Source organism: Canis aureus, chromosome 22 (genome assembly GCF_053574225.1).
Source record: "Canis aureus isolate CA01 chromosome 22, VMU_Caureus_v.1.0, whole genome shotgun sequence".
Taxonomy (NCBI): domain Eukaryota; kingdom Metazoa; phylum Chordata; class Mammalia; order Carnivora; family Canidae; genus Canis; species Canis aureus.
In genome coordinates this window covers 30,702,489-30,726,659 of record NC_135632.1, presented here as the reverse complement: position 1 = coordinate 30,726,659, position 24,171 = coordinate 30,702,489, and the positions used below count along the sequence as shown (strand labels likewise).

The 24,171-nt window shown below is 36.3% G+C and overlaps 1 protein-coding gene across 5 annotated transcripts in view; it reads left to right on the top strand.

Annotated features, from left to right (window-relative positions):
• Positions 1 to 24,171, top strand: part of ZNF385D (zinc finger protein 385D) — an 892,499-nt gene that overhangs the window by 793,279 nt on the left and 75,049 nt on the right. For all 5 annotated transcript variants that reach the window (XM_077865367.1, XM_077865368.1, XM_077865369.1 and 2 more), the window contains one exon: positions 20,682 to 20,844. In XM_077865367.1, coding sequence (XP_077721493.1) covers positions 20,682 to 20,844 — 163 coding nt within the window. The remainder of the gene's footprint in view (positions 1 to 20,681; positions 20,845 to 24,171) is intronic.

Below are 24,171 nucleotides of genomic sequence, written 5' to 3'. Positions count from 1 at the left end.
TGTGCTTATCCCAGTGAGTGGTGGGGGTAAAAGCACTGCTCCCGCTCTCTCCTTCTCTGGTCAGCATGTGAGTGATTTGCTGTTGAGGAAGGTTGAGTTTAGTTCCAGTTTCTTTGTGTCAGATTGCTGAACTACCTTTTGTTGGAGTTTGGAGAGGGGCGGAGGAGGGAGGATTATATTAAGCCTGCTATAGTAAACATTCTAGAGTGTTGATGCGGCAATCTGTTCAAATCTTTGGATGATCCCTTGATAAATCACCACGACCATCATTTCAGCTTTGCACCTAGTCCACACAATGCAAGTTCAGGTGAGAAAGGAGTTATTTTCCAGGTTACTGTTTGCTCCAGATTCATGAAATGGAAAGACTTAGGGACTGGGATCAGGCTAATCCTGTCTCAGCACATATTCCCTGTGTGATTTTGAGCAAGTTTGTTTAACTTCTACAAATCTCAGATTCTCACTTGTGCAATGAAGGGGGGTAACACCATCATGCGAGACGTTAAAGGCAGTATTGTAAGCAAAGCAGCAGATTCACAGTAGGTATTTAGAGTTAATTTTCTTTCCTTCTTATATTCAGTATTGGCATAAGAAATGGTCATGTTTTTCATACTCGGTGTCTTTCCAAAAATCATAAACTACATATCTGTGACAAGGATCAATTGATGTCCAATTCCTCCTTTATCTTTCTTCATCAATTAAATAATTTAATGTTAATTGGGCTCTGCCAGTATTTTCTCTCCTTTGTCTAATTCTTCCTTCCAATAAAGCTTTGAGCATGCATAGTCACTAAGTTATTCTTTTAAAGTATGGGTAGATGGTAGAAATTAATTCTAGGAGCAATTTATAGCTTGACTCAGTAACTGACAGGTTGATTCTGGGTTTTCTCTTTCTCACTTTCTAATCCTAAACCACAAGATCTTGTATAATAGATGCAGGTTGGTCCTAACATTTTTCAAAAATGATATCCAGTGAACTGCTGTTCAGGTATCAGACAGTTGGCATTTTGCGTCAGATGGATGGATAATAGATGTACAGCTATAGTTATAAATAAATTTATATGCCATTGACAGATGCGTGAAAGGTTTGCTGCTGCAGGATTAGGGGAAGATGACTGGAGTTCAAATACTTAGTGCACCAAAATGTTTCTCAAAGAGAACTGGCCTTTATTTCAGATATGAGACTGTTAGTGGGAGTAGGGGCGGGGTGGGGGTGGGGGGACCAAGCATTTTCTAACTGATAAGTAATCGCTTGGTACTTGTGGTTTTCTAAGTAGGGAAAAGTTTCTTATGTCAGCAATTCATGCGACAGACCAATGATGAAGTGACTTCCTCTGCTCATGTTAAATGGTGAAGTGCTTATTTCCCAGTCCATTGTAAAGATTTAGAGCTGCAGCCTACAGGGCGAGGGCCACCTGTTCTTTCACTCACTGAAGGTTTGGTACTACATCAGTAATTTCAGGGACCTGTGATGGCTTGTGGCCTTGTTTGTCACCATCGTTTCATGCATAACTCGTCAGTTGATGGCAGTGATTATATCCATCTTCACGGAATACAGACTTAGGGTTTGAATCACAACATCTGTAACCCTTGAATTGCGGGACCCTGTGTGAGGCAGTTGCACAAACTCCAAAATCAGAAGTTAGTGATATTTTGGAGTGCCACACAATGAATTTTACAGGCTGTTTTCCTTTGTAAAATGCTTTGATTTACCACCTTACATGTGTTCTTGAATAACAGCACTTAAATAATTTCTGGCTGTCATAAGCATTCAGTAACTGTTGAATAAACTCAATATGTGCTGGAATGAATTGGTGAAGGATAAACAGAAATGTGAAGAAGAACGTGACCCTGGAAGTTGCTGCATATGTTTCAATTTGGAATACTCAGAATATTATACTGTGTACAATTGACAGATACAGACTTCTGTACAAATACTGCCTGCACTTGTTTCAGATACGGGGAACAGATGATTTCATTTTAAAAGTATTTTCCATTAGGCTTGGTAATTCATATTGGAGCTATAGCCAGAAGGAAGCCAAAATGTTCCATTTTTGAGAATATTTTAAAATCTAATTATCAGAAATCTATATTTAGTTAAATATGATGTTGAAGAGTGTGAAACTTTTGCAGCATGTACTATTCATCACCGTGTTCTCCTTCCCACATACATCTTTTCACACAACTCCTTTCCCCCCTGCTGACATTAGAACGGGCATGTGAGATTGCTGATATTATAGGTCAAAAATAGTCACATGTTGGCATTTTAATGTGATTCCTACATAGCACATGCAAATACATTTTGGTTGTTCTAACAGCAGTCTAGTGTGGGAGAAGCACACTTCATCTGAAAGCAAATTGCTCTTTTTGCTGTTTTTTTTTTAATAGAAATCTGGAAATCCCCTAAAAGCCTCATAACCTGCACCACGATTGGTCTATGTGTCATAATAATAACAGTGTCCTGAGTAATAATAGATATAACTATCATGTATTGAGCATTTAATGTTTTTAAATTCACTGACTCCTTTAATCCTTATGATAATGTCAAGCTCATCAAGGACAGGGACTGAGTCTCCCTCTTTCCCTCTTCTCTACCTCTCTGTCTCTGTCTCTGTCTCTGTCTCTCTTTTTTTCTCCACCAACACAGCCTTAGTATTAATCACAGAGTTTAGTACATAGTGTGGATTATAGCAACATTTAGTAGATTCATGATGAACAGATAATCATGGATTGTTACTCTTACTTTGCCAATGAGAAACTTAAGCTTTAAGGAGGATGCTTAAATTCCCTGTACCAGCATGCAGTGGGGCTAGGGTTGGAACCAGGTTGTCTGAACACAGAGTCTACACATTTCATTAAATACTGTGCTTTCCTGGAGCTACCACAAAAAGCTACCCTGTTCTCTTCAAAGGTCTTGGGGAAAATTTGACATGGATCTGAATTATAGAGCAAATGATGAGAGAGAGGAGTTGAAACTAAGTATGATGGTCATCAAAAGGACATCTAATTAAAAACAAACAACTGACCATTACCAAAGTGGAGGCAGTTTAAGGGGAGTGGGTGAAATAGACAATGGGGACTAAAGAGTAGATTTGTGATGAGCACCAGGTGATGTGTGGGAGTGTTGAATCACTATTTTGTGTACCTGAAACTAACATGACACGATATGATAACTAACTGGAATTAAAATAAAAGCTTAAAATAAAAAATACAGTTATGAGAAGAAACATTAAAAAATAAAATATAAGAATAAAATAAATAAAAAATAAATACGAACAACAAAAAATACTGTTTATTGTCCCACCAGAAGGTAAAAGAAAAAAATAAACCTAGAATGTGTCTTTTCAAGTAATTTTAACAAGAATTAATATGAGAAAGAAAAAGGAATGTTCCCAAAACACTATATAGCTTGCTCCCTATTTCTTTAAAATGTACCATGAAGGCAACATATACTATCTTAACTAAAAGGTACCTCTAAGAACATCTCACCCCTTCCTCTTGAGCCTTAAGGGTCCCAAAGAAAGTTCCCAGTAAGTATAAGAAAGGGAATGAACTGGCATCTGTAAGGAGGAAGACCAAAAAGTTAGGGATCGTTTTCTACTTCCTTCCAGGAACAAGCAGATCCTCTGTATTCTATGTTACATGCAAGTAAGAATGACTTCTTTACAACAAGTTTTAAGCACATAGCTCTGGGGGCACCTGGGTGGTTCAGTGGTTGAGCATCTGCCTTTGGCTCAGGTCATGATCCTGGGTCCTGGAATCGAGTCCCACATCAGGCTCCCCAGAGGGAGCCTGCTTCTCCCTCTGCCTATGTTTCTGCTTCTCTCACTGTGTCTCTAATGAATAAATAAATAAATAATTTTTAAAAAGAACATAACTGTGCTATAGCCATAATATAGCCACAATATGAGGTTGGGAAGAGCTAGCCCCTTACCAGTAAGGAAATCCTATATTAGGTGACTAAGCATGTTCACAAATTAATTTACCTCTCCTGTCTAGTCATCTATCAGTCCCTAAAACGATCCATTAGTCCCCTTGGATAGAAATTGAGGATTCCTTCCCCCCTCATCTCCTCATCTTTGTTTCCTATTTTACCCTTCTCCTGGTCTAACACACTGACCAGTTCTCTGCATTTCCACCAGCTGACTCTCCATCATCAGCTTTCCTTTAGGGGAAGGGCACCTTTTTAGATCTTGCATTCTCTCGGCTCTGGAGGGGGTACTTAGATTTCTCAAGTTCCTTCGGATGAAATACCCAGCAAACTAACATTTTTTTTGCTCATGCTGAGGGTGTTTTTTTGTATAACTTTTCTAAGTTATTATAAAAACGTTCTTAACGTCTTTCTTTTTCTATCTTACTAAAACTACTCATATTCTCTCCTTCCATTTGAATAAGCTTGGAGCTGATGGGAGCAGTTAGTTGAGATTTCCGAAAGCGGTTAAATCTGAGAGTTGGAAAAAGCTCTGCCTTCCACAAAAGGGTTCTAGTGTGATGAAAAGTAAGTTAATCAAAACCAGGATAAAGATTCCAGAATTTTTCATTCAAATTTAGTTTTTATTCAAGGCACTGAAGGTTTGCTTTTCCAATCTGACCCTCACAAAGTAAAGAATAGCCTTTCCTATAATAATTTTGCAAATGAAGACACTGAAGTTTGGAGAATAGTAACTTGCTTAAAGTCACATAGGCCATGAGTGGAAAGCCACATTTTAAATTCAGAACCATGAAATCCAAACTTAGTTTCATTCCATTTTACTTAAAGTAAGGCTTATGCTGACTGCTTAGCATATAGACCTGGGACTGTGATCTTTTGGGTTTTATAGTAACATTTATACAAAGATTTATGTACTTTTTTTTTGTTTGTTTGTTTGTTTTTTTTACATTTACACACCTATTGCAAAGCAATGTTTCTTATGTTTATCACTTGAAGATGGTGAAAATGAATGGATGTTTCCGGAAGGAACTTGAGGTCGGTCTATAGATGAAATTCATGTTAGGATTGAAAAAAAAAATCACAAGACTATCTTGGTGTCTGCTGAAAAGATTTTTTTTTTTTAAAGGCATGAGTAAATTATTTTACTTTTTTAAGCTTTCTAAGAGTGTGATGAGAAAGGACAGCCAGGAAAAATGAAGATACATGAAAAGCTGTGGATTTGGAGGATTCCTGAAATAAAAGTAATACTTATTTTTGAAGTGCATGATGTTAAAATTTGGGGGAGTTTCATCAATCACTTGTAGGAGTCTTTAAGAAGGAGCAGGATCTTTTGATTTATTCTGTCAAAGCCAAATAGGATGGCAAAAACTGAAATTCCATTGCGCTGTGGTTAGAGCATAGCACCTGGCTTCACTGAAAAGACTGAGAAAACCCTCAATCATGGTTCCACCTATGGTTTCAGGTAGAGCAGCATTTGGGGAACCTGGGTATGCTGATCCTACCAGAAAAATATTGACTTAGTAAGAATTGATTAGGAAATATATGGAAAGGGTGATTTGGGTCTGTCCACATCTGTGGTTTAACACCACCTCTAGGTCTTTACTTACTCTGGGCTACCCAAAGAAATACCCAAAGAGGCCCAAAGAAAGATACATCATATTCTTGCTTCTTTTAAAAATCATGTAACATGCAGATTTTCAGAGTCCTTTGGTCTTCATTTAGTCAAAGATTAGCTAAAAAAAATAAATTTGCAAACTTAAATGTGTCCATCTGCTCACACATTGGCCCTTCTTTTCCTTGACTGGGACCCCTATGTTTATCCAGATTTAAGTCAAAATGAGAAAGTAGATTCATTGGTTAGTTTAATGTAAGTCTGGTTGTTGTGTAAATCAATCAAAAGATATGTAATAGCTCCAGGAGTGCCTGAGTGTCTCAGTTAAGCATCCAACTCTTGATTTCAGCTCAGGTCATGATCTCAGGGTTGTGAGATAGAGCCCTGCATTTGAGCTCAGTGCACAGTCAACTTGAGATTCTCTCCCTCACAGTCATCTCCTACCCCTATGTGTTTTCTTGCTCTCTCTCAAATAGATAGATAGATAGATGATAGATAGATAGATAGATAGATAGATAGATAGATAGATAGATAAAATCTTAAAGATGTACAATAGCTCTAATAATAGACATTTTAATTTTTCCTGTGTAATATCCAAAATATGTGTACTCCATCCACTGGCACATCTCTTCCAAGTGGTGATTCAGAAATCCAGGCCCTTTCATCTTGTGATTTCAACATCTTTAGTGTGTGGCTTCCAAGGCTATGCTTGTTTGCATTCAACAGGCAGAAGAGGAAAGAATCTGGAAAACTATGCTTGGGAAGTTTTAGTAAACTGAGGCAGGACATATTGCAGGTCACTTACCTTCACACTCATTGTCTATCACTCAGCCACATAACCACTTAGGTGTAAGAGAAGTGTAGTCTGTCTGTTTGCCAAGAAAGAAGAAATAAATTTCTTCTATGAGTCCCTGACATTATGCCCTAGAAAGTAGCCAATATATTACAAGAAACATTGTTTTGTTTTTATGGCAAAGGTAAAGGGCCATAGGAGAAAGTAGGAAATCTTTTCTATCAGAAAAGACTTTTTAAAAATTGTAATCTTTTCTCCCCTCTGGTTAGATATTTTTTCACTTTCCTAAATATCTGCATTAAAGATAGAACTATTTGAATTCTTCTTGTTGTCATAGAAGGATCATGAGTTTTAGAGATAGGAAAACCTGTCTTCAGATGTTTCCTCTCTGGCATGCTTGGGCAGGTCACTTAGACATTATGAAGTTCAGTTTCCTCATCTGTGAAATGAATATAATCTAATTTTGAGAGAAACTGTGAACCTTATGTAAAATATTCAGTAGTACATAGAATATATTCATTGGCAAATATTTGGTAGCTATTACTATCATTATCAGGGCACTTTTATGTTCTTTGTTCCTCACCTGAAAATCTGTGGAAAGAATTTGATTCTGTTCATACCAAGCAGCTGTAACAAATAGAACTTAAATAGGAAAGACTTGAGAACATAGATGTTCATTTCTCTTTTACCAATATTTTTGTATTGAGCATTTCTGGTTGTTAGGCATCTCTGTTCCATATGATTTTGGTGATGTAACAAGTCATGGCCACTGCAAACATTGAAGGATATTGAACACCAGAGAGTAGCCAATTTAAAATATTAATCTATAGAAGAAAGCCTAAATTTAATATCTCTATGAATAATTAAGATTAGTTCCTTATTTAGACTTTATCTAAAAATTTGCTTTCAAAGCAACAAATAAATCATTTTACTCAGTAACTTGATTATAGCATTTTGTACCATTGCTCTATAGAGATAGGGAAAACTTCAGGTGAAATGGTTCAAGTTGGGTATATGAATAAACTTAGGGGACTGGTGGGGAGGTCTGCTTTCACTGTTCTAACTTGCTGCTTACAACAACAAGCTACATCACCTCTCCCTAAGAGTGGCAATCATCATGAGGGTGTGAATGAAACAGTCTTGATCAAATACAGAAATGTTGAAGATATGATAATAACTAAATATTTTATATAACAGTGAAGAATGTGATCTCACTTTTTATATAATGATATGTAATTATAATGCAACAAATAGATATTGAACATCTACTATATATCTACTGATAGAAAAAATAATTCTTGAAAATCTGAAAGGGTTTATACTAGGTGGTTTGTTTATATGTTATTTTACATTATTCTTTCTTTTTATTTAAACTTTCAAGATTATCTACTCCAAGGGCTTTGTTTTAAAAAAAAGTGAAAGTATTTTAAAATAATTCATTGATGTTATTGAAAATATTAACTCCTCTTTGTGCTTTTATGAATGGTAGAATTAAAATGCAGGTTTGTTTCCAGATATCTACTTATAATTTGGAAACATGCATTAGTAGAATTCAATAAGATAATAGTGCTTAGTTCAGAATGATAGCATCAGATGATAAAGTTTGCATCTGGAGACAACCTACATTGGCAACTCCATGACCAAGCATTCAGATCCTTCATGTAATCCAGATCTTTCCAAAATCCATTATTCCAATCAATTGATTAAGCATTGAATTACCCTTTCCTGGTTACAGTTACCAATAATATATATAAAATCCAGTGGACACTTACATGCTCTCCTTTAAAAAAAATATTTATTTGAGAGGGAAAGAGAGAAAATAAGCAGGAGGAGGGGAGAGGGAGGGAGAGAGGCAGAGGGAGAGAATCTCTAGCAGACTCCCTGTCTGCTGCCAGGCTCGATCTCAGGACTCTGAGATCACAATCTGAGCCAAAATCAAGAATCACGTGTTTAAGTGGCTGAACCACCCAGTTACCCCTCCATGCTTTCCTTTAATCTGGCATGACAAATTCAGTACTGATAACCATTCCCTTCCAGAAGCTGTTATTGCTCTTGGTTTCCATCTACCAGATTCTTCAGGGTTAAAACCTTTTCTTGGTCCACTTCCTACAATATCTGTCTATATTTGGAATGCCCCACAGCATAAACACTTGTTGAATACATAAATATTTAAATGAACAGACACACACATAAGTAAATGTAATCTTCAACCTTAAGGAACGACACTGAGAGCATTTCAGGAAATAAGAGCCCTGCAAGCAGAGGAGCCTGTGGAACCCTTCCACTTGGAAGACTGCAGGACACACTACACAAAGGTGAAAACACATCCTTGGCCAAATAACCTCAAAGAACAGGGGCCTCACAATTCCTTATCAAAAGCTGAATTTTGGAACAATTTTGCAAACTTCATGCTTGATTTTTCTCTTGGTTTCCATGCAGCTTGAATCACTGACTCATTCTTGAAGTTCTTTTGTTGTTTTAATACATTAAATTAGCTCATTACAGCTGAATATGTAGTGGAAAATAGCATCTGTTTACACTGTAATAATATAAAAATTACTTACTAGTAACAGAATAAAGAGCAATTTGCAAAAGCTAATCATATTTGTGCACTTGTCTGCAAAAAGTAAATTGTTAACGTATGCCCAAGAGGGGAATCACTTGCTGGTTTAAGCATTGGAAGCAGTGATATTAACAAGCATCACTTAAAACAACTCCTGTATTTAAGATTGAATCCAAATATTCTAACTTGTCATGAAAATATAGATGCTTATTAATTTTGCTTTGACCCTGGTAAATTCAAATAATATGGGGATTCAGATAATATTATGGAAAACCCAATGGTTAAAAATTTCTTAATATTTACAAAGTCAAAGTTTTAACATCTTATTTAGAGGACACTCTTTTTGACTTTTCTTAGTACTAATCACAAATGCTATTGAAAAACAATGTCAAAAGCAGTCCTCTGCATCCCCCAAAGCATTAAAATTAAAGATCCGTTCAAAAATTGAAAATTAACATTTTAATATATTTTAAAAAACTGGAGACAAGGATCTTAGATTTAGTAATCTCACGAAGTTGTGGCTTTTTACTTCTTCACGTATACAAGCCGGAAAGTACTTAAATTTTATAATAACTGACTTTTAAATGTTATGCATATACAAATTTAAAACATGATTTACAGAACAAACCCTTTCTCCTTTGGTCATGATAGAGACAGATAATGTTAGGTTTTTGCTTTGGTTTTGTTTTTCACCCACATTTATCAAGAGGAAAGAAAGAAATCTAGATGAAGTTAATCTTTAAATTTCCTTTTTCCAGATGCCAGGATGAGACCTATTCAACTACGATGGTCTTACTTCAGACATGTTAATAATATTCATTAAGCACAGTTCTCTTTTACATTTAGTCAGCCTTTGATTAGTAATTCTCTCCTGCCTTGTTGCTTTTGACCTCCCCTTTATTAAGGTTTCTGTAAATGGCTAATTCCATCCACTAGAATTTTAACGGCGAGAACAACTTACAGCCATATCTGGAATCCATCTCATTGTAACCTTCAGTAGTTGGATTTTACCAATCCTTATTTTGCTGCTCTAGTGATACAATTTTTATCTTTATGAATCAAGCCTCTAAAGACCAAATGCTGAGATAAGATATGCTCTATAGCAGAGAGAAGCGTGTCATTTATTTCTAGTTAACTCATGTTGGTGTGAAGATTAAAAAAAGAAATGATTCACTCTGTGGCTGAAACTTGAAGATTTTAAACACTTTAAGGAAAGACTTTTTTTTTGAAGCTAAGTGATGAAGTGTACTTTAGCTCAATGAAGGATTTGGAAATATGTTCTCCCGTACAGTACCAGTTGCAGTCTTCATTCACCCATTCAAATGTTGCAGCTGATTAAGGATTGTGTTTCAGTGGTTAAACAGAAAAAAATCTTTTATTTGCCTTTCAAATGGCATTTCCCAGTGGCTTCGTTTACCATCTGTTTCTGATAACTCCCCAGTTTAGCTCCAGCCTAGACTTCATCTCTCGGCTCCAAACCACATAGCTAATTGCAGAGCCCAAACTTTACTTAGATGTTTTAAAGACTCCTGAACTCAATGTATCCCAACCTGACTCATGCTCTTCCCCAAACATTTGGACTTCTTTCGCTATCAACAATTCTAGGTTACCTCCAACCATGTGTTTGAAGAAGCAGAAATCCATGAGACCACCTCTCAAAGTTCATCCATCAAGTTCTGACATTTTTAACTCATATATTAAGCAAGTCTGTTTTTGCTTTCATCATTGAAATCTTCACTGTGGCCATCTCTTCCTTGGGCCACTGCGATAAGAATAAGAGTCTACCCCCCTGCTCCTTTCCCACTCTGGCCCTCCTCCTCCCATCCAGTGTTCTTTGCCTCCTGCAGGAGTGATCTCACAAAAATGTAAAATGTCAAAAAAAAAAAAAAATGTCAAGCAGCCTTTCTTTTGAACAAAAAGTAAAAAATATAATCTTAACCAGGCCTACAAGACTTTCTATGCAAGAGCTGACTTATGCCCAATGATACTTTTTGATGCCTGAAGGCTTCACATTTTGGGATATAGATAAACATCACATAGTTTTCCATACTTTGTTTAGAACATTAGCATTGCTTTATTGGAGCCAGAATGGAAAGAATTGAACAAGGTAGACCTTCAAATGATGCTAATAGTAGTATTTAAAGCATGAGCCTAAGACAGATTATTAGTAAAATTATATGACTTAATGGCCACAAAACTCAAGAGTAATTTCTTATTCATAAGCTTTGTATCTATGCACTATTTAGCCTTACTTATGTCTTTGCAAGGTGAACCACTATGAAGTTTTGAAATAGGGTTTTTTTCCATGTTTCACTCTCTTTTGGACTGGCAATGGGAGCTACATGTGTGGTCTTGGTGTTAGACAGATAGGTATACACCTTGCACTGGCCTTGCTATGTGGTTGAATGGCTCTAGCTTTCAGAATCTCAGTCTCCTCATTTATAAAATGTTCATGGTAAGTATGTAATTCCCTCAGATCTTTGCAGGGAATGGGTGAGAATGTTCATATAAAGCCTTTAACACACTACCTGGCATAGATTCCATAAATCTATGGAACATCCACTCATAGAAACATCCACTGTGCAAAGGGACAGCAGGATCTCCTTAGTACATTCATGACACAGTGAGCTTTTCTTCCAAGTGCGTCATTCAAGACAAAACAAAAACAAAAACAAAAACAACCCTCTGGCCAGAATTCCACTAAGGATTACTGATTGCTCAAGGGGGATGCTATGCTATTAACACCTCATCATTTGTGGAAGCTTTCTCTAAGCACTAAACTCATGGGATTCCAGTTGCTAATACAACTCATGTACCCCCTGGTCAATCAGCAAAAATAAATACTTTTTAATGCAAGGAGAAGAAATTTTGGCATAACAAGAAATCAGGCATTTATGCATGCCCAGATAACTGTCTTTTAAAGTCATTACCCTTCCTCCAAAACTTAATCCAGGGCCAAACCCATTTCTTTCTTCAACTTTTGCTATATGAAATCATAAACAACAGCAACAAACACTTTATTTCAGCCCACAAAATATTTTCCTCAGTCTAAGAGACCATTATTTGAGAAGTTGGGTGATTTTGCGGAGTTTTGCCCGCAAACTGTCTTACCTCAGACTTCTTTGGTCAAAGGAGTACCTTGAGGTGGGGTCCCATTGGCATAACTTGTCTTATATAAAAGTATTTTCATCTTTTTCCTAAACCCACAGTTTCCACAAAATAACAGTTTATTTATAATTTTTTTTAATTTCCAGAGTTCTGACATAGGCACCAAATTGATTTATACATCTGAACACTAGTTTTCTTTTATTTTGACCAAACAAATGGCCATTTATTCTCATTATTGAGCCCTCATTCCATCTCAAGAAACCTTTAGGTACTTTTAGATAATTTAACTCATTGAATGGCATGAAGACTTTGCCATTTTTTTAATCATTGGTGTGTTTTTTTCTCCTGATTTTCTAGATACTCTTTATGTAATGTGGAATCTAACCTCTTTGCAATAGGATTTACAAGTATTTTTTTTTTCAAATCTCTTTTACTTTGCCTTTGGAATTTTTTATAAAGATGTATAAATATAATTTATCAGTCTGACTTGTCTCTGCTCTATTCCCATTACTACAATAATGTCTGGCTACAGCTCTGTGAGTCCTTTGTGAATGAATGGACAGCAGCTGGATTACAGGTTGATTATGCCTATAAAGGTCTAGGTTCTTGAGGTTATTTGTGATCTCACTCTTCACCTTTTCCCACTATACCCAAACTACTTCAGAAAGCTGTAATAGTGCTTAACACTGACAAAGTATCTATCTCAAATATAAACAATTATTTTGTGAACCCAATGAATTTTATAACAGCTGCATATCTTAGAGGTCATCTTTGGGAAAAGTTCATTAGAGTTGCAATCAGAACAATTCTCAAATTTATGAGTTAGAGATTAGAAATGCTACAAAATTATAGAGGGAAGCCCTTCCTTGGTTTATGGAAAAACGGGAGATTTAATAGTTTTTCCTCAATGGAAGGTGTTCTTTTTCAGCAAATACAATGTATATATTATTATGTGTGTTTTCAGGGAGCAAAGTGGGTTAACAATGTCATAATTAATTTCTCTGTATTGTTTTAGAGCATAAAATATTCCATTTTGAAACTTTAAAAGCCGTGTTAACAGAGAAACAGCATTCTCCAAGTATTGAAAATTCTTATATAAGAATTTAGTCTTTAAAAAAAAAAGAATTTAGTCTTTCAGATGAATCTTAAATTGCATAGTCATCACTGGAATAATTCATTACATTTCCCAGATTTAAAAAAAAAAGTGTTTGTTATTCATCAAAATTTTTAAAAAATGAAACAACCTCCATATTACACCTTTGCTACATTCCATGCAAAGCAAGCTTCTGTAAATAGCACAATTTGCAGTTGATGATAAGCTTCTTCCTGAGAAAAAATAATAGTTTGTGTTTGTGCCAGATGCTTTTCCAGCATTAAGTGCCATAAAAATTCCCTAAAGTGTGTTCAACAGATAAGGTAAAGTGCCAAAGAACGGCAGAGAATTAAGTTGAACCCTGTTCACATACAAAATCCATTGAGACACCATATGCATATTTCCATTTTAAAATCAAAATGTGAAATTAATTCAGCGTGCATTTAATAGGCACCTATTTAGAGCTCCATACTAGGTTCTAGGGACAGAATGATGAGTAACACCAGGTCTTTCTCTCTCTGTTGAGAGATTCATTCTCTATGAGAAGAAACAGACATTTAACCCTTCTTATGACAGTGACATAGGTGTTAAAATGTAGGCATACCCAGGACCCCATGGAGGAGGTGACATGTGATGAGTGGATGTCTGCCAAACAAGTAATGGTTCTCCAGACAGAGGTTTGAAAATCATTTCTTCTTATTCTCCCTTAAGTCATACAAAGGTTTGAAAATCATTTCTTCTTATTTTCCTTAAGAGAATAAAAGGGAGGGCTATGCCTCAGTGATCTACACTCCAAGCAGTTGTTCTCTATAGAGAGCAGACATGGTAACTGTGAGGGTCATGACTGTAGAGTTGTGCCAGGGGGCAGGTAGGTTGCTTGGAGGAGGAAGCTGGGGGTTATTTAGAGGATGCGTGCATGTCAGGCAAGAAAGAAAGCCATTTTTCTCTGTTACTGATACCAATACCTATGACAGCTTGACCCTCATATATAATTAGATTCAGCATTTCTATGCCCCCCCCCCCACACACACATACCCATTTTAAGTGGTGTGCGACAGTCGCAAACTGAGCAAAGTGTTGTGGTAAGCTATAGGCATTGTGAAAGGATATTCAGCACTGGTTGAATAGTTAGACAAAGTGTTTTTTCTGATTTTTCTTAGTTCCATACAAAAAAATTTTGCAATTATATCACTAGTTAAAACTCATTTGAAGTATCGGGCTTACAAAGCTGCCATCAGTATTGACCAAACTTAGGCAAAGCCAGATGTTCCTTTTGGCTTCATCACATCATATATGTTGCATACATACATACATAACACGTACATACCAGAGCCCACTGTTAGCCAGTGTCCCCCAGTTGGGACCCCACACAGGAGGTCAATGAGGTGGCTGTTGGGATTCCAAATACAACACAAACAGATGCCCATTTCACGGTACAAACCAAGAAGAACCTCTCAATTAGCTTCTCTCCCTCTAATAAGTACTGCACTTTATCACTCACATTAAATACTTGAAAACGTCAAATACTTAATGCATAAAAATCATGAAGTTTGTAGATGCACTGAGATGTTTTGGAAAGATAAGTGAGTCCATCTAGATTACTTTTTTCACTACTACCTAAGTACTTAGTGACAAGATATTTTCTTTGCATATAAAATCAAAGAATTGCCTAATGTATCTGAGACACTGGGACATGCCTCTTTTTCTTTATGTTTATTTAGAATTTCTTTCTTCCAGTGGGTATTGGTGCCGTATAAAAATCATTCCACTCTTATGGCATTATCTCTTTTCTTCTATTTTTTTTTCTATTTCTGTGTCATACTGTTCATTTCTGAATTGAAAAGTACAGAAGACAGGAACACATTTAAAGTAAGGCATCAATCACTTGAGCTCAGAGAACACGCTTAATTGAATCGCGTTTTTCACTTTGGGACTCAGTGCAAGTGAATTTTCATTTTTATCATAATGCAGTCATCTACTTACGTGTTAACTACACAATCACATGTTAAAATAAATTATTAAATATTCTTTATGGGACATGTAATTAAGGGATGAAAATATCTGTAGCATGTAATTTTCCTCATTATGTAAGAGAATTTGAACGGTACGTGTATCCACAGCAGTAAGGCAAGTGTAAAACAATGAATATTCTATCTTTAAGTTTCTTCTTCAAATATTTTGTTAAATGGACTAGCAGAGAAGGCACTCTTCAAGCTTACCAGAGTGGTCTTTATTTATCTGCTGGCTAGAAGTTTCACTTAGTGAAAGAGCCCTAACTACATAATAAAAGAAGCTAGACCTAACTAACACTAAGTCAGTTTGATGCATATAAAATAGTGGCTTAGATTCTTGTTATAGTAACATTTTAGTGTTGTGCACAGGGCTTGACTTTTATTTATTTTTTCATAAGGCTGGGGATGTCCCCATGCCCCTTAAAAAAAGTCATAGCAAAGAATTCAATATAAAGGTAAAATAATGGGGTCAGAGGGTCATGCTGCAACAATAATTAGCTTGAAAGGAAAGGAAAAAACTGGAAAGAAAAAATTACAAGGACTGGGTAAGCACTTCTGTGGGGTTTTAGAATTGTTTGGAGATTACTAAGATTGATTTGCTCTTCTGTATCATCCCTCTTTGATGGAAGTTCCTCAACTACCTATGTATCAGCTATTTTTTATTTCTTGTTATGACTTGTTCTTAAGGAAAAAACTTTTTTTTCTCAAGGCATACTCATTGTTCACATTTAGTAAATGTTAAATCTTCAAATGATTAAATGTTAATCATAAAATATCTAGACTTTGAGGGGTGCCTGGGTGGCTCAGTTGGTTAAGTGACTGACTTTTGACTTCAGCTCAGGTCTGATGTCAGGATTGTCAGTGTGGCCTACATGCTCGGGAGTCTACCTGAGACTCTTTCCCTCTGCCCCTCCCCTCTGTAAAAATAAATAAATAAATAAATAAATAAATAAATAAATAAATAAATAAATATTTTTTTGAAAAATCCAGATTTTTGGCTATTTATTAAAGAAGGGCTTGGAAGAAAATGCTCTAATACATTTAAGATGAGTGGTTCTGAAACTTTAGTATGCTTTATAAGCACCTGGAGAGGTTATAAAACCCGGATTGGTAAATCCCCCAGCTCCATTATTTCTAGTTCAGTAATCTGGGATGGAGGTTGAGAATTTGCATTTCTATCAAAATCCCAGCTGCTGCTGCTGCTACTAGTCTGGGAACCATATTTTGAGAACGAATTATTTATATCAATATTAAATGAAGCTGAGAGTTGATAATAAATACAATAAGGATAGAATAACAATAATAAAGATAGAATAAGATAGAATAGAAATCTTCTATTTGCATATACAAAAGTGATATTTGAAATATTTAATAAACTGCTGACCAATTTAAAATTCACACTGGCCCTAACCGATAGGGCTGAACCTGTGCATTGTGCTTCAGTATTAAACTTAAGTGAATATATACAACATAAAAACAACTATACATAGATAAATCAAAATGTTAAACTTTTTCCTGAAGTAATTTTTTAATAATCCTTAAATGTAAATCTAAAGTAAATGTAGAATTTAGGATACTATATCATGCTTTACCATTTTGTTTTCTTTTTTATTTCCAAAACTACAATCTAAGCTAAAATTAAAAATATCAGATAATTTCTAAGAAAGAAAGAAGGAAGGAAGGAAGGAAGGAAGGAAGGAAGGAAGGAAGGAAGGAAGAAATAATTCCCCTGGCTCAAGTATTATCTCTCTACTCCCCGAAAAGAATTACAACTTCTCTAATAACTATTCTTTCTCTTTCTAGTGTTGCCTTTTAATATGATAATGTTCACTTAATTTAATACAATTTCATATGTGGCAAAATTACATGATATTGCATCCTAACAAAGACTACCGTGTTCTTTTTGAAGTCCCATGTCTTCTTGAAAATTAATTGGTTAAAGGAACTAGATGTGTGTGCTAACAATAAACTTAGTTTTTAAAAATCATATTATGACACCTTATATTAAAGAGAGAGTAGAAATGTACAATGTATTGGTGCTAACAAGATAAAATGATAGGTAAATATTAATATTAACAAAATTATTCAGGGAGTTTCATAAGATAAAAGTGATTTATCAATTAGCCTCTTAGAAAAGTAAAATAAATGCGTGTGTTTCCAAAGAATAAGATTCCTCTCCCAATTTTGGCCATTTAACAATTATTTTTGTCTACTTTGGAATTTCAGTTGCATTTAAACTTGAAGCCATTTTGAAATACTAAAGATAAAATTTGAAGATGAGAAAATCTGACTGGCTACTGATGACTAGATGTGGTGATGACATTTAAAGTGGCATCATTCTATTCTACAGAAATGTGTGTGCATATCTTTAATGTCAGCACTTGCCTCTGGGATGACACTTGTTAGATTTCATGCTGTCATGTGCTATTTCAAGGTCAGTAGTAGTGATGTTTATTATACAGTACCTTCATATTACACTCATTATCTAAAAGGAAGTTGTCAAAGTCCAGTTTCTATTGTTCTGCTCACTTCCGTGTATGCTATGATCCTCTGATTCTGTTTCAGTTTTTAAAATACAGAATGCTAAAATAAAATAAAATAAAATAAAATAAAATAAAATAAAATAAAATAAAATACAGAATGCTGAAATGTGCCATCACGAAGCAGTACACTTATTGAACCTTAAAATCGTTCCTGTGAAAAATAATGGTTTGCTTCTGTCTTATGGTTCCCAGATTTCTGGGAGTGGCTTGATTCTGATTATTAGCCAGAGACTGGCTAATAATAGGAAACCATCCCAGAAGGAATATGGGGTGGAATGATGCATCCAGCAGCTCTCTGTCCAAAGGAAAAGCAGCTGAGGTCCAAAGAAACATCTCTGGCCACTGCTGCTTTTAAAACATCTCCCAGTAGGACTGTAGCTTTGTCTACAGTTATAGAAATATTAGATGGGTCTGAATAATTTATTCAGTCCAAGAAATGGCCAAAAGGGCTAAAGAGAGCTCACTGGATATACTTCCTTTACACAAAGAACACACTTTTATATAACACACCTGTGTCAAGATGGATCAAAAATTATGGGGTCAATATGCATAGACTAGAAAAATTTATACCAGTATAACCCAAGGGCAGTCCAGTAAATTCTACAAGCATTAAATAAAGGTCTATGACAAAGAAAATGTGAAATACCCAGAAAGAGTTATCTGTTTCAATTCAGTTTCCAACTTGTATGCCCACCTTCTCCTCAACACATTATGTCCTGCACCATCATAATCACGTTGGTGTCACCTCCAGTACTGTCAACTCCTCTATACTTTATCATTTCCCCTAAATTTTACATGTCCTAATCTCTCCATAGCACTTTGGATCTTCATTTTTTTTTTTCAAATTTGGAGAAGGCTTAGTTAGCTTTTTGTAAAAGTCAGATAATTTTTAATTAAAATAATTATTATCAAGATGCTTTGGAACTACTATTCAATTAACAAGTGAGTATGCATGTTTTATCCTGTTTTAATGGATCAGATGTCTCCCTTGGGTTGGAGCCCACCAACTATTGCTCATTCTTTCACCCCCTTCTCATGACTCCTTGAGCCATTTCACTGGTTGGAAGCATTGGCTTAGTTGTACGTGTGCAGAGAATGTTTTTGGGAGGTGTAAGTACTGTCTTCATTTGCAGGACTTTTTGTGGGGTTTTTTTTAGTAAGTTTCTTACTATCCAAAATAGTTACATTCACCTGGACCTTTGGTGTCTTAAAACAAAGTCTTGTCTGATTTGAAATACTACTGAGAATGCAGATTTGCTGGGAACCTTAAAATGTATATTTTGGAGATGTAAGTGGAGATAACACTGTTAATCTAAACTTTGTCTTTTAATATGTATTATATATAAAACATTCACTTCTATGTCAAGGATAGGAATGTGACAGAAGAGAGGAAATTCACTTTAAGGGAAAGTATGTAGCCAGCTGTCTAGAGAAGGTGACTGTCTAGAGAAGATGACTGTTTATATTGTAGATTTAATTGAATATAGCATATTGCCCTCAAAAATATGGCCAAAGGACTTGATTTATTAAAAAAGGAGAACTAGGCAGGGAAAAAAAGAAGGAATGCAACTCGGTCCATCAAAGTGGCATTCTTTATGTAGAATCAACCCAATCCAATCTATCACTGGTTCTTCAATTAACTATAACAAGTCTTAGTTTCACATTTTGGCTCACACTATGTCTTTTGATGTTATGTGTTGTTGGAAAACTTGTAACTGATGCATGAGTGTCCTCTCTGTTCAAACTGTTTCTAATATAATTTCCTTGTCCAGTGTTCTTTCAATAAGGGTACCTAGACCTTTGAGAATACTTGTCAGAATGATGCAAATGAAGGTGTGGATTATTTACTTATCTATTTATAAAAATATATTATACTGCAGCCCTACCTACCACAGTTACTGTGACAAAGAGAACAGTGTGGTTATTATTTTTTTCTGGCAAAATGGAGCCAGAACATGGAGTGGAACACAGAGTTTAAATAAGTCATGGGAAGTAATGGGTAGTCTAACCAATAGAGTCCTCCACTGAGATTTCTTCTTTGTGAGGTGACTTTTTAAGGGTGTTGAGCTGGGAAACCTTCAGATCTAAGAATCTCCCTGCCCACTCCCATCCTACCCAAAGCCACACAGCCTTCTTTTTCTCCCCCTAATAAACATTAATAAACATAGAATTCTTTGAAATGATTTTCTATCTCAATTAATGTGTCTTTCCAGTAACAACAACTACAACAACAAGAAAATCATGTTAAGAAAACATAAACTTGGGAAAATGTATATTACTATTAAAGAATTCTCATCAGTCATGAGTAAAAGAATTGTGTATGGGCCCCATTAAGTAGTTAAAACACACTGGAGTCCCCTGGAAAGGGACCAGGGCATGAAAGACCTGCGTGTTTATGGAATGCCACTCCCTTGAATTTCTCAGACTACCTGTTTAGGAAGCAAGGAGAAAGGAAGAATCAGGAAATTGCCCAGCTTCTGCATACTTCGTCTGGACTTAGGCAGTGCCTTTGCTTTTGAACTCCCAAACTTCAATCTTAGTCCCCAGGGTGCCCACTTCCCATGTTATATGTGAACTTTTCCTTGTAGACAGACACCTGTTGGGGATCACGTTAATAAGACCCATTGTAAGAAAGAAAACATATTTCCTGAGCCAAGGTGAGAGCTACTGTTTTCTGGGACCCTCGTTACTCTTTGGGAGCCCAGCATCTTCTGTGGAAGAATAAAAGCAATATGGGTATAGATTCTTAATTTTTCCCACTCCACCAAGAAAAATGTTGACATGTTAGTGTCCAGCTACATTTCTCTTTAGGGAAATGATAGAGTATTTCTTCCTTCCATCCAGAGGTTTTAGAACTTGATTTCCATTGCTTTCTAGCATCATTCTAAATAGAACCCTACTGTTTGGCCACTGCCAGAATTAACTTGAATGGTACCTATTATTGAAAGGGAGTCTGTATTTGCAGTAATACAGAGAATGCCAGTTTAGAAATGAGCCTGATTGCATGGTTCATTTTGTTCTCCTTTGTAGAGCCAGGCTGCGGCCCACTACAAAGGCACGAAACATGCCAAGAAGCTCAAAGCACTGGAAGCCATGAAAAATAAGCAGAAATCTGTAACTGCCAAGGACAGCGCAAAGACTACCTTCACCTCCATCACTACCAATACCATCAATACCAGCTCTGACAAAACAGGTTAAGCGATGATCTTTGTTGTTGTTGTCATCATCGTTGTTTGGGGGTCCCTTCCCTTGTCTAGCCCCGTGTCTGTTTCTTTACGTGCCTGCCGCATTGATTCATGCTTGATCCATCTTTTTGTGTAATGGTAATTGTTTCTCCTCATTTTACCAATACCCTTCAGCAATTAATTAAGATAATCACTAGTTATATTGCAGATTTTATGTTTGAAATGGTCCTGTGGCTGTTTTAGAGGAACACGAAAGCATAAAGGCACTTGAAGCCATGTTTTTGAGAAGTAAACCTTTTCAGTGTGTAACATTTACATCTTATATGCACCACCTTAACCTGTAACCACATGGCAGATTTGATTTAACTGTGAGTACACTGCAACGTATGCCAAATGAATCGAGAAGGCCCTGATAAGGGCACTATTACTGACAGGACTTATTCTCATAAATCCCAAACACCGCATTGTTCTAAGTAGTGGCTGTGTGATTCTGGGATTGTTATGGCTGGGTAACCTTCCCTCTGCATACACAGGTAAGTGTTATTGATACCAATTATTCTTTTTAACAGAGTCTTCACAGTGAAATAATGGCCTCTGAATGGCCTCTTGGGGTAGCTCCTGCAAACAACCAGTTCATTCATGGCAGAGGAAGCAGAGGAAGCCAGTGGGGTTCCCAAGCTGGCGGTTTTAAATATAAGACCACTGGTCCTCAGTGTTTACATAAAAAGAGGTCCTGTGTGATTCACAGGTGTATCGTTAATAAATCACTTTCTGGGACACAATGGGTAGTACATGTCAGTTGTTCTCTAATCCCTGCAAATGACAGTAGTCAGGAAGTACTTATATCATCATCATCAATAGTAGTATCTTTTTTTTTTAATTTTATTTATTTATTCATGAGAGACACACACACAGAGAGAGAGAGAGAGAGAGAGAGGCAGAGACACAGGCAGAGGTAGAAGCAGGCTCCATGCACGGAGCCTGTCGTGGGACTCGATCCCGGGTCTCCAGGATCAGGCCCTGGGCTGAAGTTGGCGCTAAACACTGAGCCACCCGGGCTGCCCCAGTAGTAATATCTTAACTAGAAGAGAAATTCTAGCCATAATTATATTTTCTGATGAAAATATAAAATGCTAGAGTAAACAAAAAGAACAGATTAAAGCAACTTTATTACATATGCTGGCATCAATTAGACACATATATGCTCTTCAAAGGATCTGGGGAAATGCTTGCTCCCATATGAATTGGTAAGGGATAATGATGTTCACTCCGAGCTCCCATGACACACGTCCTGTCCTTTACCTAAGTATTATTGGTCGATGCATTATGCTTCCCACTCCCTGAGAACTCTGTGTACTACTCTCTGAGGGTGAGTGCACCTGTCATCTGTGTACCTTGGAATCTGGTCTAGCATGGTGTAGGTATTTAGTAAAATGACTGTAGAATGGCAGTATCTTCTCTCACTCTTGGTTCTCTGATTGATCCAAGTTTTTGTCACAACATACTGAAAAAAAGTGCTTGTCATGTTCAATTCTTTGGTTTCCAGAGCAAGAGCTGGATTGTGCCATCTTATTAATTCAGATGTAAAATCTTATCAAGAAAGCATTAATCTGTTCTCTATTAACTGAAAATTCACTGCCTTATATTGGAGGCTGTAGGGGAATGAGCAGTAATGAAGCAGGTGAGTGTAATTTCTACTCCTAGATATCAGGGAACAGATTGGGATTCCTAAAGCCATACTTGGCATAAAGAAATATATATATTTTGCAAAAAGGTAGGTAGGAAAAACAAAGAAATTAGTTTGATATAAAAAGATGGAGATTGATGTAAAGTTTTTTGCTTGTCCCGAGTCTTTTCTATTATTAGCTATTTTTATTAATAATGAATATTTGGATTACCATGATTCCTCTTTAAAATGCAAAAAATCCATGTGAAATTGAGGATTCTCATCATTTAAAAACATATTTGTACATGGTGAGTAAAACTGCTAACTTCAGTTAGGAAAGGCTCCCATGTGTGTAGTCTCTGGATTATTTCTACTAAGAATGATTTTGTAAAGTTAGTAAAATGTGATTTAGTGGATCTATATCTTTTATGTATGAATAAGTCCATGAATAACAAAACAATCTTGCATATGAAGCAGGAGGGTTTAAATTTTTTATTGTTAAAAAACACATGATCTGGATCCCTGGGTGGCGCAGCGGTTTGGCGCCTGCCTTTGGCCCAGGGCGTGATCCTGGAGACCCAGGATCGAATCCCACATCCGGCTCCCGGTGCATGGGGCCTGCTTCTCCCTCTGCCTGTGTCTCTGCCTCTCTCTCTCTCTCTGTGACTATCATAAAAAAAAAAAAAAAAAAAAACACATGATCATTGATTCTAGAATCTTATCCCTCTCTCTTTCTGCCTCCAAGTATTTATTTATTTATTTTAAAGATTTTATTTATTTATTTGTGAGAGACACAGAGGAAGAGAGAGAGAGAAGCAGAGACACAGGCAGAGGGAGAAGCAGGCTCCATGCATGGAGCCTGATGTGGGACTCGATCCCAGGACTCCAGGACCACACCGTGGGCTGAAGGCAGGTGCCAAACCACTGAGCCACCCAGGGATCTCATGCCTCCAAGTATTTAACAGTTCTAGGAAACTAGAATACTAAATGAGTTATGAATACATACCTCCATCCCTCAACCTAAGAGACTGAAATGGAAAGGGTGGAAGTCATCAAGGCTTTATCTTTTCAGAAGTAAATGGAAACAAGTTTTGGATTAAGTAGTAGGAGAGAACCTACATAAAATAAACAGATTCCCAGTGGAGATGCCGGCACTTACCTAATGGTTGGAATGGTGTTGAAGTATACCTTTCAAGCTGAAGCTAAGAATATTCCAGAAGGATAGAAAGGATAGGAAAATCTGTAAAGTTAGCAAAAATATCCTGAAGCCAAAGGAACAAAGTTATGAGCATCAGAAGTATGTTGTCTTCTTAATCCATGGGGACATATGCCCAGAAAAAAAAGTCATATAGGTTGAAAGACTAACAATTTCAGCACACTCACCAGGTATTTTAAGCAGAATTCTATCCTTAAATTGGGATTTCCACAAGACTATCCATGAGAAGCAGCCCAAGAGAGCTCCTATCATTTCATAGCCTCCTTACCCATTTGTACTGAGATATAATCATATGCACTTATGCTGACAAATTGGAGTTTTTAAGAAACTATTACTTGTCCTTTTTATTACTGTCTTTTTCTTCATATTGATTAGGAAGAAATACAACCCTGAAAACAAGATGGGTCTCTGAGCTAGTTCCCTAGAATTGTTAAATATTTGGAAACAAAAGGA